The sequence below is a fragment of the Coenobita brevimanus genome, chromosome 23 (assembly GCF_032717465.1).
Source record: "Coenobita brevimanus isolate Jiangsu-jjx chromosome 23, ASM3271746v2, whole genome shotgun sequence".
Lineage (NCBI taxonomy): Eukaryota > Metazoa > Arthropoda > Malacostraca > Decapoda > Coenobitidae > Coenobita > Coenobita brevimanus.
In genome coordinates, this window is record NC_136976.1 from 42,139,317 (window position 1) to 42,155,354 (window position 16,038).

General features: G+C 43.4%; 1 protein-coding gene across 1 annotated transcript in view; it reads left to right on the forward strand.

Annotated features, from left to right (window-relative positions):
- LOC145392850 (fibroblast growth factor receptor-like 1) overlaps positions 1–16,038 on the forward strand; it is a 210,090-nt gene that overhangs the window by 178,660 nt on the left and 15,392 nt on the right. The window contains exon 9 of the mRNA XM_080267136.1: positions 13,368–13,517. Within this exon, the coding sequence (XP_080123262.1) occupies positions 13,368–13,517 (150 nt within the window). The remainder of the gene's footprint in view (positions 1–13,367; positions 13,518–16,038) is intronic.

The window sequence follows — 16,038 nt, forward strand, 5'->3', positions numbered from 1 at the left end:
CTAACACCACATATACCTACACCACACCAACACATATACCTACACCACACCAACACCTACATTCAATATCGTCAACATCCACACGACCACCTACACCACACCAACACGTTATTCAATATCGTCAACATCCACACGACCACCTACACCACACCAACACCTACATTCAGTATCGTCAACATCCACACGACCACCTACACCACACCAACACCTACATTCAGTATCGTCAACATCCACACCACCACCTACACCACACCAACACCTACATTCAGTATCGTCAACATCCACACCACCACCTACACCCTCACCAGAACGTGTCACACACCACCTACATGCACTACCAACATTTTCACCGCCACTGTCATTCACAGTATCAATTTCAGCTTCACCCATATGACCCAGCCCATCCACACTAACACCCACACCTCTATTTACATCCACCATCAGCACCACCCATGCCCACCATCAACGGCATATCACACCTACACCGACACCATCATCAATACCGACTATTATTATCATACTCAACATCCACACCATAACTCGCATCATTGTCTTCATTCATGTGACCAGATAAACACCATACAACCAAACACACCACCACCACATGCATCTAACCACTGGCATATCCACATACTGTACACATCTCACTGGAGTTGTCTGCTTTAACTTGGAGGTTTTCATGCTGCAGTTTATTTCTGTTACCACGGCTTAACGGTCAAACTGAAAAGATGACAATTTTTGGCCAAGTTATGGATATATATATATATATATATATATATATATATATATATATATATATATATATATATATATAAGAACCACCCCTAGTAGGCAATTACAAGCAGATATAAATAATCGTCCAGCCAGTCTCCACCAATTCCCATCTCTTGCGTCCACCCTCTTCTCATCTCGATCATTTCCTTTCCATTTCCCAGTGGTCCATCACTTTTTTCAGCGCTCCGGACTGCTCTCATTCGTCCTCTACCACATCATTTCCTCTCTCCCTCTATACTCCGCTGCCTTTCTATTCTCCGCTTCATTGAACACTCCCGTCATTTTTCTCCACCGCTTCTGTACCTTGACCCGGTAATCCGCGTCTTCCTCCTCCTCCCCCTCCTTCCTCTCGCCTTCCCTCTGTCAATTTATCCTGCTAGTTTTCCCTCTCGCTGCACATCATCCCCTCCCCTGTGCCCCATGGGAATTACGTTTTGCTCCGATGCGTACTTAACACCTCAATATTTCTTTAGTTCTTTCACTAAGATTACGTACTTATTATTTTATTCTTGTTGCACCAAATTATTTCGAGCAGCTTATAAGAGATTTTTTTTTTTTTTACGGGAAGGAGTTCAAAGGGAACACAAGGGAAAGCAAATAGAAACAGACCTGTTGGTCCTTTCGTGACTGTTTGGTATAGGGAGGGTTATAGCTAACAAAACTAAACTATCAGCGAAGGACAAGGATAGAAAAGCAGGAAGGGGTGGATATGCCCTCCAAAACTAGTAGTAACAAGAGTAAATTTAAATAATACGTCACTATAATGAGTCAGTTAGCGTCAGACGAATTTATATAGCATGATAGAGAATATTCGGGACGAAGGGATAGTACATGTTTTACTTGATTTTCTGCACTCATTAACCTTATCATTTTCCTCTACCTGTGATTCGTATGCGTACAGTACATATTGACTTGGAGCACATATAGTAAGCAGTCCGCTTCCTAAGGCCCAGCGATTCCCCTACGCGCAGAACATGCCGTCACGCACCATTCTCTTCTTACTATTTATATGAAACTTTTTTAGATCCTGAAGTATGATAGTTACTTTTTTACTAGATGCTGGCCTGCCTGATGACTTGTGTTTAGTTCAAAGAAAGTTCTACGGGAATACAATAGCCATTAACCCATTCACTACAATTATTTATCTATGTTTGTTCGGGCTATTTTCATACGATTATAGTCAGCTAATGAAACGCCAAAGAATTATACCACATTATTACCCACATATCTTACAGTTTCTCTATGTGAATATGATTTTCCCAACTGAACAATTCACTGCTCTGTGAAATTAAGACTTACCTTGAAAAAACAGTCGTGATATTGAATTCTGTAGGCCTCTTAATTTTAGGCCCACTCCCATTGTTTTACTAAATCCTAAATTCTGTCTCTACCCCTAAATAAGTGTCACTATCCATCTTAAGCTAACTATATATTAGTCATCATCATCATCACAGATATATTTCCCAGTAATACAATGGGAGGGAGGCGTTCAGTAACAGGAATAACAAAGCTCAAGAATAAAGGAATTAAAACACAGGTCTTGATGAAATGAGCTACACAGCCATTTAGTCAACATCCGACCCTTCGGAATTGCTGGTTACTACTTACAAGCCTAACCATCCACAAGAAGAATCACTAAAACAAATGAAATATCAGTCACGCGGTTACAGACCTAAATGGTGATAAGGCACTGTGAGCAGACTTGCCGATTATAACAAACACAAGGGATTTCTTATTACACTCACTTGTGTAGCAAGGATAAAAATTTACTTTCTATACCATTCCATCTACTTCACACTTAGTCATGTCTCAGGTGTCTCTTATCTTCCTCCTTTGCGCATCGTCTCAGAATGTAACAACTGTGAATAGAGAAATATACTTAATCTCTCTTAACTTAAGAATGTGATCCAGTAGAGAAAATTAGTGGAAAAAGGTGAAATATTAGGCATACTTTTTCTCACTGGTTGTTCTTTCATCACTCCCTTGTTTACGGACGTTCTTTCTGACTCACTGGCATTTCCTTTAACGTCTTCCCCATATTTAAAGATTCTGATTTCTCTCTCTCTCTCTCTCTCTCTCTCTCTCTCTCTGACTCACATCATCCCTCCCTTATAATCCTCTCACTCAAAGTTATTTCCTTACGGGTTCATTTCCTCCCTTTCCAGTTACCCTCTACTCTCCCTCCCCCCATCCCTTCCCTTCATTGATCCCCTGCTCCCCCTCACCCACTCCCACTCCCCTCTCCCCTGACACTCCCACTCACTCATCCCCTACAGTCTCACTCCTCACCTTCCCCTCTCAGCTCTTGCGTCCCGTCCCTCCCCTCTGTTCCTAACTTTCTCTTATCTATTATCTAACACAACTCCCTCCCTTCCACTGTCCGGTCACCCATGCTGTCTTCCCCACATTTGCTTTCTCCCCATTCACCCCTCCTCCTTCTCCTACCCTCTCACCCCCTCCTATTAAAGTCCATCCCCTTTTGCACCCTACTCTCTTTACTGTCTCCCTCCCCCTTCCCTCCCCTTCATCATCTCTCAATTCTTCCCTCATCTGTTGTACTGAGTCTCCTTGCTTCTCAAAACACACACACACACACACACACACACACACACACACACACACACACACACACACACACACACACACACAGTTACATAAGCATGAACAATAATTCGCTCCCTTAAACAAATCTGTCTGTCTGTCTGTCTGTCTGTCTGTCTCTCTCTCTCTCTCTCTCTCTCTCTCTCTCTAACACTACTTAATCCATCAATATCCCTGCCTGCTTTCCTCCTCAGTCCCTTCTCGCTATCGCCCAATCCCGAGTTCAAGACAGCTTTCACCATTCCCTTTTTAACACTTTCAGTCTCCCATGACACTCTCTTAGTTGAATAAAATAATAAAAGGTGGATGGAATTTAATACAAGATTTATCCCTAGCATGTGGGTGTTAATGATACCGGTATTAATAAACTCAGGTTCCTCCTGCTTCCTCTAAGCTATATGAGGTGGTATGAAGTTAGCAGGAACATTAAACTTACAGTGAGATTTTATTATGTTCTTTGGCCTTCCTCTCTCTCTTACTGTTCCATCGTATCATTACCCTGTGCTTAGTTTTTCTGATTTCCTCTTTATTACCATTTCTCTTTTCCTCCTGCTGTTTTTCCATGCTTTATTTCATTCTTTCTGCTTTTCTCATTATTTCCTCTTCTCTTTTCTTCGTGTTTTTCCCTGCTTTTATACTCAGTCTTTCTTTTTTTTTTTCCTCTTTCCAATTCTCACCTGCACAGCATTTTTCAACTTTTCCTGGTAATCTTCCTCCATGTTTGTCCTACTGTTTTTGCCTTTCATTACCTTGAATCTCCCTCTCTTCAGACTTTTGTTCCTCCTTTTTCCTCTTCTTCGTTTCTTTCCTTCTTTAAATTTTCCCTTCCATTCGGATTTATCCCATCTTCTTGGCATTTCCTTCCTTCAGTCCCTTTATTCCTACACCCCATCCGTCTACATTTTTCTCCATCTTGTTTATATCTTTCCCATATCCTTTTGTCCTTATCTCCAGCCCAACCTCTCTTCTCCACTCTGCCCTGCCTCCCTCTCCCTCTTCTCCCTATTCTTCCCCTTTCTCTCCCACCCTCCTCCTTTTTCTGCCCATTGTTCTTCCTCCATCCCTCTGTTTCTTCCTCCCTTCCTTCTTTTCTCCCTCTTGCCCTTCCTCATCCGTTTCCCTCCCAGACCCCTTCTTTTTGTCACCCTTCCTTCCTCTCATCTTCCCCTTCCCTTCCTTTTATCGTCTTCCTTTCTTCGTGATCTCCAGCCCTTCCTTTTCCCTCCTCCATGCTCTCTCTCTCTCTCTCTCTCTCTCTCTCTCTCTCTCTCTCTCTCTCCTTCACTTCTCGACCCTCCCTCCTCATCTCTCCTCCCCCCTTTCTCTCCTTTCTTCCTTCCCTCCTTCTCTCCCTTCCTTCCTCCTTCTCTTCCTTCCCTTCTATCACTCAGTCATCCCTTCGTCCTCGTTTCTCTTCCTACTTCTTCTTCAGCCTTCCTCCTCCTCCTCCGTCCCATCTTCGTCTCTCTTCCTTCTTTTGTCTCTTCTTTTCCCCATCTTTTCCTCCTCGTTTTCGTCCCTCCCTCCCTTCCTCCCTTCTTCCCTCCCTCCCTTTCTCCCTGCCTCCCTCCCTCCCTCTACTGTGGCCACGCCGGAGCCATCCATCTTCCCCTGGTGGCACTCCCGTTGTCACGTTGCTCCTCTGTCTCGCGGGAAAAGGAGGAGGAGGAGGAGGAGAGACAAGGAAGGATTGGAAAACATACACACACACACACACACACACACACACACACACACACACACACACACACACACACACACACACACACACACACACACACACACACACACACACACAGGCACATATGCAGAGAGAGAGAGAGAGAGAGAGAGAGAGAGGCGGGGAATGAGGGATGAGGACGACGGAAGATTGGAAGGAAGAAAAGAGAAAGATGGGGAAGAGAGGAAGAAATGAGGGAGAAAAACAGGGAGGAGGGGGGAGCTGACAGGACAGGAATAGAGGGAAATGAGAAGGGAAGAGAAGGAAGGGAATGATGGGAGTGAAGAGAGTATGAGGGAAGAAGAGGAGTTGAGGTGAAGAGGGCTGGGAGAGAAGGAGAGAGAGGAAGAGAGACAAGGAGGAGAGGAGGAAGGAAGAGAGGGAAAGGGGAGAGAGTGAAGAGATGAGGAGGAGAAGAAAGGGAGAAGAGAGTGGAAGAGAACAGAGGGGAGGAAAGGGAAGGAAAATAGGAGAGAGGGGAAAAGGAAAGATGAGAAGAGGAGAGATGGGTGGAGGAAAGAGGGAAGGAAGAGAGAGGGGTGAAGGAAAGGGGAGAGGAGGAGAAGGGGTTGAAGGAAAGAGAGGAAGAAAAGAGAGGCGAGGAAAAGAGAGGAGAGGAAGAGGAAGTGGAAATGAGAGAGGAGGAAGAAGGCGGGCAGGAGAAGAGAAGGGACGAAGATAAAGCGGAGGGGTAGACAGGAGAAAAAGCAGGAGGAGGGGGGATGGGAGAAAGAGACAGGGGGGAGGCGAGAGGGGAGGAGGACAAAAGGGAGAATGAGAAGGGAGGAGGAAAGGGGGGGTGGTCCTGCTGCTTTCTATCCTTGTCTTTATCTCACAAAATAGTTTTCTTAGTTGTAACCTTCCTATTACAAACAGCTACGGAAAAAAGCAACAGCTCTATTGGTGTTTGATTTCCTATGTACTCCTTTGTAGGGGAGTGGAAGATGATAATAAGAGAGGAGAGAGAAGTGGGAGGCAGTGATGATGAAAGGAGAGGTAGGAGGAAGGAAACGGGTGGCAAATGGCGGGAGATATGAGAAGGGAAGATAAGGGGGATCACGACATATGCAGGGGAGACGAAACGGGAGACTGGGGATAGAAACTAAATGAAGAAAGTCTGCTTGCTTCTACCAGGCGATTTTATTTAGCTTAACAAAGGCTTCATTTAGAGCTGATGGGGTTACATAAATCCTCCACTGACCTCTTTGCAGAATAAAATCGTCTCCTGGTAGCAAGAATGACAGAAAAAGACGTGAAAAAAAAGAAGTGAAAGGTTACGGAATGAGAAAGACAAAAATAAGAGAAAGGAAGTAAACAAACAGTGAAGGGGAGAAAGAAAGGAGAGCAAGAGGGTAGGATACAAAAGAGCGATGGGTATCAAAACAAGAGCAATTGTGATGAAATGATAGCAATGAAATGAAATAAGTGAGAAAAGGGGGAACAGAGAGAAAGACACATGGCGGAGAGCAAGAGGGCAAGAAAAGACACGATAAAAAGTGAGAGAGAAAAAAAAATTAGTTGAAAATAATAAATAAAAAGAAAAGCAAGTAGGAAAAGGTGGGAGGAAAAAAGAATGACAGAGTAGAAGAGAACACGCAGATACAAGAAAATAAAGAGAGGCGAAAACATGAACGTAATACAAGAAATACAGTCAGATCCCTTAAGCTTCTTGGACGAGCATTTGTAATCGCTTTAGGGATTTCGTAACGTCCCTTGCTCGGCGATTTGTTTTGCCTAGAGCATCCTTTCATCGCTTATACATTTGTGAACAGACTCTGTCGATAATAAATTGCATACATAACTTAATGGGGAAAAGGAAGGTAAAATTTGCATAATAAATCACTAAGAGGAAGCTGCCACGAACTTGCCATTCCTTAATGACCACTAGCATTCATCCCTGACTCATATGTCCATCTAATTTAACTCCTTCATTACGATGCTGTATCTTTTATTTAATTCCTAATTTTATTTGGCTTGGAGGAGTTAGCTATTTGCGAAGAGGCTAATGGAGGCTTCATTAAAACCCCTTCACATTGAATAACCTTTCCTAACTTGAGTCATGTCGTCTGGAGAGAGGAAGACGGTATAAAACACTTCATCTTAGCAAAGGGATTGAGGTAAGAACAAAAAACTGAGACGGAAGAGGAAATCAAATGCAATAAAAATTGCATGAATAACTTATAAAGGACGTCATGGTAGAGAACGGTCTGGAATTAAAAAAAGGGGGGGGGGGAGTGAGAATGGAAAGAGATACAAGGAAGAAATGAAAGGCCATGTAGATAACAAGAATGTATTCGGTAGAAGATGCCATTGCAGTGATGGGATGAAGAGAGGAGGAATAAGTGAATGGGTGAAAGCCGGTGCATGAAACGAAATCAAGGCAAAGTAATAACAAGAACAAAATACAGAAGACGCCATCGAAGTGAGCAGACAAAACGAAGACGAAAAAGAAGCCAAGAAAAAGAGAAGAGAATAAGTGAAAGGAATATAAGAAGTGAAAATAAGTGTCATACACAAAACAGGAAAGAAAAAAAAAGTTACCCGAGAGAAGGGATAGAGACAGAAAGAGAAATGAATCAGTGAAAAGTGATGTAAGGAACGAAATCAAACAGGGCAAATTTCTGCCGACAACAGTATTCACTGGGAACTCAATTCTCCATCCACTTTAACAAACCAAGCCTTTCGCAACGCCCAGCACAACAGTGACCTTTGACTTTCAGCAGATACAAACTAATTCTCAATATTTACTGCTCCGTGTTTCCCGTTACCTGCTTTGCCTGGGATTTTTTTTTTAATTCAGTCTTGCTAACGTTAGACGATTTTGTTAAAACTTCAGAAAGACCTCTCTTTTAGATTTAATAGGGACTAATATTTAACCTTCCCAGCTTGATAAGTCTTCCCTAGGCTGAAAAAAAAAAAAAAAAGTCAGCAGAATTAACAATAATAAACTAGGAAAAGCCTCATTGAAATCAAGAGGTTAACATGTTTGCCCGAAGACATTAATTTCATATCAGAATTTTGATCGCCAGATAGATATATTTCACCAAAGATAGTCTTCTCGAACTGGCACACATATTTAGCTGTCAGTAATCTTTGCATTATCACAGGGCTCTACTAAACTGCTTGACATCGCTTGACAGAAAAAGAAATCATTGTTTTGTACTCGTATGAGTTCAGCACCTATATATCACTCTTATTGTTTATTACTCTACTGCCGTTACAAAAGTATGGTACGAAGAAAATGAGAGAGAGAGAGAGAGAGAGAGAGAGAGAGAACGCTAGACTATATTTCTCTAGTATATGCACTTCACCGCGATTACGTTTTCCTCTTTTATATTCATACCACAATCAGGTGAGATTAAATGGCATGTGGAAACCTCGTGAAGTGATCGGATAATGAACACTGATTCTATAGCCTTTCACCACCAGACGTCCCCTTACCTTAATAAGACAGAACAAACGGTGGCAGAACAAATATAGTGCAAAAGATGTCATTAAGCAAGAATATAAAGGATGACATCATACTGGGGACGTCCTATTATCGTGGGTCTTGTTATCTTCCTCGGTTATATTTACCTCAAGAGAGATTTTATGAACTGAAGGGGTTACATGTGGCTTTCGTTAACCCTGAGGCAATCTACTAAAATGAGCACGATCGTGTCCAAACGGAAAGAATACATTGAATATCAAGTACTGTACGGTAAAGAATTATTTCACATTATTCGTACTATATGCCTACTCTTCCCAGACGATTTTGTTCAGCGTGAGTTATTTATTTATTTTTTATTTTTTCTGAACGGGTTAGATACAACTTTCATTAACTGTTTTTAGCACAAGATTTTTATTTAACTAACTCAAATCGTCTTGTGCTAGCAGGAGTAAATTTAAAGGGAGTTTCACAGCCCTCTTATCTTAACCCCTTGAAGGAGGAATTCGCGTAACTTCCTCCCTGTGCTCGCTTATCTCGCTGCTCTTTCTTACGTCGCCACACCCTTTCCCCCTCTACTCCTTCCTTACCCCTTACATCACCACCACCCCTCCCTCACCCGTCTCTTGCCATTTGCCTTCACCCTTCTGTCACCCTTCCCATTCTATCGTAACCACTTACTCACCTAATACTTTACCCCTCTCCCCACTTTTCCCTTACCCCTCTCCTATTTCTCTCTTACCCCCTACCTCTCGCTCATCATCCCTACTCCCTAAACCCTGCCTTACCCCTCTCGCACCACCTAACGCCTCCCCTTACCCCACCCCTTCCCTTATCTTGCCTCTTAATCCTTTCTTTACATCTGCATACCCTCCCTTATCATTTTACCCTTCATTTATCCCTCTCCATCCCCTAACTTACTTCTGTACCTATCCATTACCCAAACCTACCCTTCCCATACTCCGCTACCCCTCCATTACCCCCACCTCCCCATTGCTACTGCCTTTCCATTTCTAGCATATATAAAAACAAACATATTGTATTCATTAATCACTCAAACTTATTTTTCTGGGATCCTGTAATTAGACTGACTTGTGCACAATACATTAGCCTCGAAGCGGAGTAGACTGTACATCTGTATCAACCTATCTATCTATCTATTAATATATATATATATATACTCCTACCAAACCATTTCTGTACGTGGAATCATGTATTCTGCTATTATTTTCCGGTACTATCAAGTGTGTGTGTGTGTGTGTGTGTGTGTGTGTGTGTGTGTGTGTGTGTGTGTGTGTGTGCTTGTGCTGTTGATGAGTGCGTTGATACATATGCCTGTTTCAGCATATGGTCTCTCTCTCTCTCTCTCTCTCTCTCTCTCTCTCTCTCTCTCTCTCTCTCTCTCTCAGTGCTAACAAGACCTTCTCACTCACCGCCACCAAACACCTTCCCCTGCTCCCTTTCCTCCTGTTACACTTCTTTCCCGATACTTACTGCTCTTTACTGGATAACCGGTGTAAACTTTGGTATATATGTGGCAGAGCACGACCTTGGAAAGAGAGTACACACACACACACACACACACACACACACACACACACACACACACACACACACACACACACACACAAACACACACACACACACACACACACACACACACACACACACACACACACACACACACACACACACACACACACACACACACACACACACACCATCAAAACAGTATTCCGTTTCGCTTGCTTCCCCATCCAAAACCATGCACTTCATCTCCAACGCGTACCTTGCCCTTCTTAACTCTTCCCTAACCCTTCATCTCTCTTCTCCTCCTATACACATTTTTTCTTTCCATGCAATAAACTGTCTTACCCACCCGTCTCTCTCTCTCTCTCTCTCTCTCTCTCTCTCTCTCTCTCTCTCTCTCTCTCTCTCTCACACACACACACACACCAATATATATATATATATATATATATATATATATATATATATATATATATATATATTGGATGAATATGTATATATATCTTATTTATTTTTCCTTACCGTCTCATTTCCCTCTTAGTCTCACACTCGTTTTACCTCTGCTTTCCATCTCTCTTTCCTTTACCTGTTGTCTCCTTGCCATTTCTTTTCTTCATTCTTGATTCACCTTCAAGTCCCTCATCGTCATCTGTCATTCCTCCTGTCTTCCGTCTATGCCCTCTTTCCCTTCTGTATATCGCACTACCCTATCTCCTCGTATTCATAATTCACTTCTCTTCTATCTCCTCCTCCTGTCTCTCGTTTTTTAACAGCTCTCGCTTCTCTGTTTCTCTTTCTTCCCTGTTCGTCTGCTTACATCTCCCCCTCTTCTGCCGGTGTTTCTCCCTTCATCCCACAGTACTCTTCCTGCCTCTCCCCCCTTCTCCCTTCTTATCCTTTCTCTCTTCTCCTTCCTTCCATCTCATCATCCTTTCACAGGTACCTCTTTTCCATCTATCTCTCCTCCATTCTTCCGTCTGTGGTTTCTCCACCTTCCTCTCCTTCCTTCACTTCGCATTTTTCGCACTCCCCTTCCATTTTATCGTTCTTAACAGACCACTCTCCTTTCCATCTATTTCTTTTCCCTACTTTCTTCTCTGGCATCTCCGTCTACACTTTCTTCCCCCTACTTTCTATCCCTCTCTTCTCCTTCCGTGTCCTCATCCTTTCTCTCGTTCCGTACTCACATCCCTCCTTTCCATTTATTCTTCCTCCTTGTTTCCTCCATCTACGGCCTCTCCGCCTTCTCCATTCATTAGGTTCTTTGTGTCAGCGTGAGGGAGCTGTGTCACTTCATCTTCCCGCCCCTGCCGCATCTTCCATCACTCACCCAGATTTTGCTGCAAGGGTTCTAAAAGACTCACCGCCACATCCCGTTCACTTCCCCGCGCTTAGTGTCGTAAAAACCGACGACTTTACGAGCGACGGTGTGCGGAGGGTCGCAGGTGGGGCTCGAGGAGGAGGTTAGGGGGAAAAAACAGACTGGGGATGAGACGGGGGGACGGGGGATGGCGGGAGTTGGACAGGTTACATGAAAGATAAACGACGGCAAGAAACGGCGTGCTGGTAGCCGAGGTGCAGTCGTTTGTACATGGCTAGCTTTCTGTATCTGTCTCTTCATCCATCTGTGTATTTATCTTTCTACCTATCTCTATCTATAAAAATTTGCGTTTGGCGGGTTACATGAAAGATGACCGAAAACCAGAAAGGGTGTGCTGGTCGGTGCAATAGTAAGTGTAATGCCACATTCATATCTGTCTATCTGTTTATCAGTCTGTGTATTTATATCTATTTATCTATCTATTCATCTAACTACCTGTCTATTTGTCTATCAATCTGTTTATCTATATACAGCCTGAAATAACTTCTAGACGTTGTCTACTCAATGACGATCCCTCTTTGCGATGCCAATTCTAAGGAGTACTATAAATATACTGGAGTAATATGAACGATACACTGTGACTGTTTAGACTTAGGCTGCGTGCTGGTCGCTCAAACGATTTCCACCCTGTGGGAGATGTTTAGCTAAGAGAGAAGAGGAAGAAGAAGAAGGATGGAGGTAGGGAGGAAGGCCATTATTTAAAAAGAACGAGATAAATTTTGAGCTGAACCAAAGGTTTCTTCCATTTGGCCGGTTTACTTATCAACGACGTAGTAGAATGGGACGCCTTCACGTTGTGGTAATGATATAACCGGGAAGTAGTGATGCCTGGTTATATAAAGGTCTCTCAGTCTCCTCCCTATCTCCTGAAAGGAGGGTGCTGACTAAGGTAAAAGGGCAGCTTCAGCCTGCAGTCCAATGGGTTCACGTTCAGATGAGCCAGGGAATGTTTTTTCTACTACCACCTACCAACGTTGTCACGTATACAGAGAGTAAGTATAACAGCACAAAAAACACTCACACACTCTGTGCCTTCGACGATGTGCGATAATAGAAATAGCAGTTGCAGTAGTTTTAGGGTGGAGCTAAGCCATAGGTAGGTTTGAAAAAAAGTCGCCAGTAACAACAGGAAGAATAAACAGAAACATTGTGGATGGTATTAATTTCTTCCTTGCAGGAGTCTATATCAACATCTGTAACATAGAGTGAGAATATGATGTGGTAACAGAGAAGAAAAAGGAAAGGAAAGAGACGAAGTAAAGTGAAGACATATGGAAAACAAACGGCAGAGTTGGAGATTTTAGAAATAAAAAGGGAAATGAACTATATTTTTTTATTGTAGGTTTTCCAGGTGTCGAAAATACTGTAGTTACCCCTCAACTTATCATACCCAACCCCCCTCTACTCTCAGGTCACTTCGTGTAATCACATCACCATATACCTCTCGTATTAACACATCACTTCCTTTCACTTTTCACATCAACACTACTCACCTCACCTCCCTGCACTTCAAATAGTTCCCCTCCTCAGATCACCAGTTCACTTCTCTGACATTACAATCGTCACCTTTCACTTCTCACATCACCACTTTTCATCTCACCTCACACAACATTATTGCTTTAAACATCACCACCTCACACCTTCAGCATCACCAAATTCAACCTCTCAACACCTTACTTCTCTAACATCACCATATTCCACATCTCCTCACATCCTTCGCTTCTCACCTCATCACTCCTCAACAACCTTCACACCTGTAATATCAGCACTCCAGACTTCCAACCACCAGCTCACAGCTCATCACATCATCCCCACCTCACGTAGCCCATCACATATCTTACCCACACCACCTCTATTTCTACCCCCTCCCCCCCACACACAAGCCCCTGTTCTCCCACACCGTCGCATCTAACCCCCCTCATTCTCCCTCTCAGCTCCGCAAGACTTCGCCCGACAAGCCTGTAGGAGTAACACAGCCCACGCCCGTGCTGAAGGGAGACGACGCCTCCGCCCTCACGCCCCTCAACCAGGACACCCACGCCCACCCGCCCACACTGCCCAGACCACCGGATCTCGTCTACCAGGTCAGTGTTTGTGTTCGTTGTAGTTGTGATGGTGGTGGAGACTTTGTATTTACTCTTGTTATGATGTATTGCAATGTACTGTGCTGGAGCGTGGTGTGGTGAATACTACTACTACTACTACTACTACTACTACTGCAACTACTACTACTACTACTACTACTACTACGACTATGACTACGACTGCTACTACGAACAACCGCAACATCAACAGGCTATAATCTAAAAGCATCTCTCTCTCTCCCTTTCTGTGTGTGTGTGTGTGTGTGTGTGTGTGTGTGTGTGTGTGTGTGTGTGTGTGTGTGTTTAAGCTTGCAATTCTTCATGTTGGTTCAATTTTGTAGCCGGGAGAGTAGGTTCGTGGGCGGATGGACGGTGTGGGTTGGTGGTTGGACGGGTGGGTTGGGCAGTAGGAACGGGGTGAGTGCGGTAGGGAGAGCGAGGTGTGATGGATGAGGAAGGTGGGGTGGTTGGGGCAGAATGAGAAGGGTGGGCGGGGTAGGGTAGGTGGGTGAGTGGGTGGGTTGCCAAGGTGGGTAGCTGGATGTGCTGGTAGGGTGGACTGGATGGTTAGCTGGGTGGGCTGGTGAGCAGGTGGTTGAACATAGTGGATAGGTGTTTGGGAAAGGTAGGTGGGGTGGATGGGTCGGTAATCGTCCACTGGGATTAGGTCCATGGGGTGAACAGGTCCATGGTAGGAATATGTCTGGAGGAATAGGTCTAAGTAGGAATACAGGTTTAATAAGTACAAATAAATCCATGGAGGAAATAGATCCATGGGTAAAAGAGGTGGATGATGAAAATATAAGTTCTTAAAAAATAGGTCCATAGAGACAGAGTTCCATGGGTTGAAAATAGGTTCATTTGAAGAATATGTCCATAAGGGAAAACAGAATCGGGAATGAGAGAAAATAAGTTCAGTGGGGAAATTAGGTCCACAAAGGAAAATATGTCACTGGGGAACAGGTCTCTGGGTGAAAGTAGGTGGGTGGGGGTTGACACGTGGGGGGCGAAACCGGAGACAGTTTCATGTGCTAGGAATAATAATAATAATAATAATAATAATAATAATAATAATAATAATAATAATAATAACAATAATAATAATAATGTTTAATACTCTATATATTGGAGCATAATAATCTAGGCAATACATGAATCTATGCGCGTGTGTTTGCTTGTACATGCGTGTGTCTGTTTATGTGCGTGCTTGTTTGTGTGCATGTGAGTAACCTGTACAAGACAAGCACACACGAGCAACACATCAAAGCCAGTGATCTCAGCCCCACACGCGAGCCACACGCACACGCACATGCACACCTTGCGACAGGTTTACATCCCCACACACAAGCAATTTCACACGTCCTTGAGAGCGTGTGTACTTTCTGGATATCATATTCTCTCTCTCTCTCTCTCTCTCTCTCTCTCTCTCTCTCTCTCTCTCTCTCTCTCTCTCAACTCTAACTTGGCTTTAAATTGCCCTCTCTCCACCTTGAATGCAGTGTTGTACCAATAGGTTAACACGAGCGTATGGTGCTGGTCACGAAGAAGTGCTGTGAAAACAATGTAGAGTCATACTATTGCTTTATTGTCACTGAACTACGCAAACTAAGCTGCAATAGGACAGAAATCTGGGCCAGCTATAGATAAAACGACTATAGTTGGCAATGGTCTTCCCGGTTGTTGTATTTCAATTGAGAATTTGGTATGAGTCAGCCCGAAATGAGTTACTGTTGAAGATAATAACACGGTGCTTGTCTTGTGTTGAGCGGTGAGGGTCATTATAGCAACCTTGCTAACACAATTTAAGTGGTTCCTTCGTTGCTGTTTCACGTTAAGCACCCTTGCTGGATTAATGCCTCTGAAATGCTGTAAACCTTAATAATACTGAGAGACACACCTATTATTAATTACTGAATCTTAATTATTGTTTCTAGTATGCCTTGATTAATGTCGTTAATGCGTACTCTGATTCTCAAATATTGATGGATGAGACGTAGATAAGAGTCAGTACAGTTATGGTATGAAACTTTTCTTACTAGTTGTAGTCATAACATATGCCTTTATATCCCTTAACTGCAGTCATATAAATTTCTCTTTCTGAGGCAAAACGATGATTATTCTTTACACGAAATTTAGTCAGAGTACAGAAATCTGGGTCACTGTCACTTTATTCTTAATCTTGGTGGGTAGCCTACTCAGTAGTCAGCCACTACTGTAGTGTTCCTTTATAGCAGATTAGATCCGTAACTCTCCAAGCCTGACTACTCTCTCTCTCTCTCTCTCTCTCTCTCTCTCTCTCTCTCTCTCTCTCACACACACACACACACACACACACACACACACACACACACACACACACACACACACACACACACACACACACACACACAAAACCCCTTCCTTCTTTTAGATCCTTCAAGCTGAGTACGTCATGCTCCTACCAGACGAATTGTTCAGCTTTGGAGACCACCTGTAGTGAAGGATTACAAACTGTAGTCATTAATCCCTTCATTGCCAACTG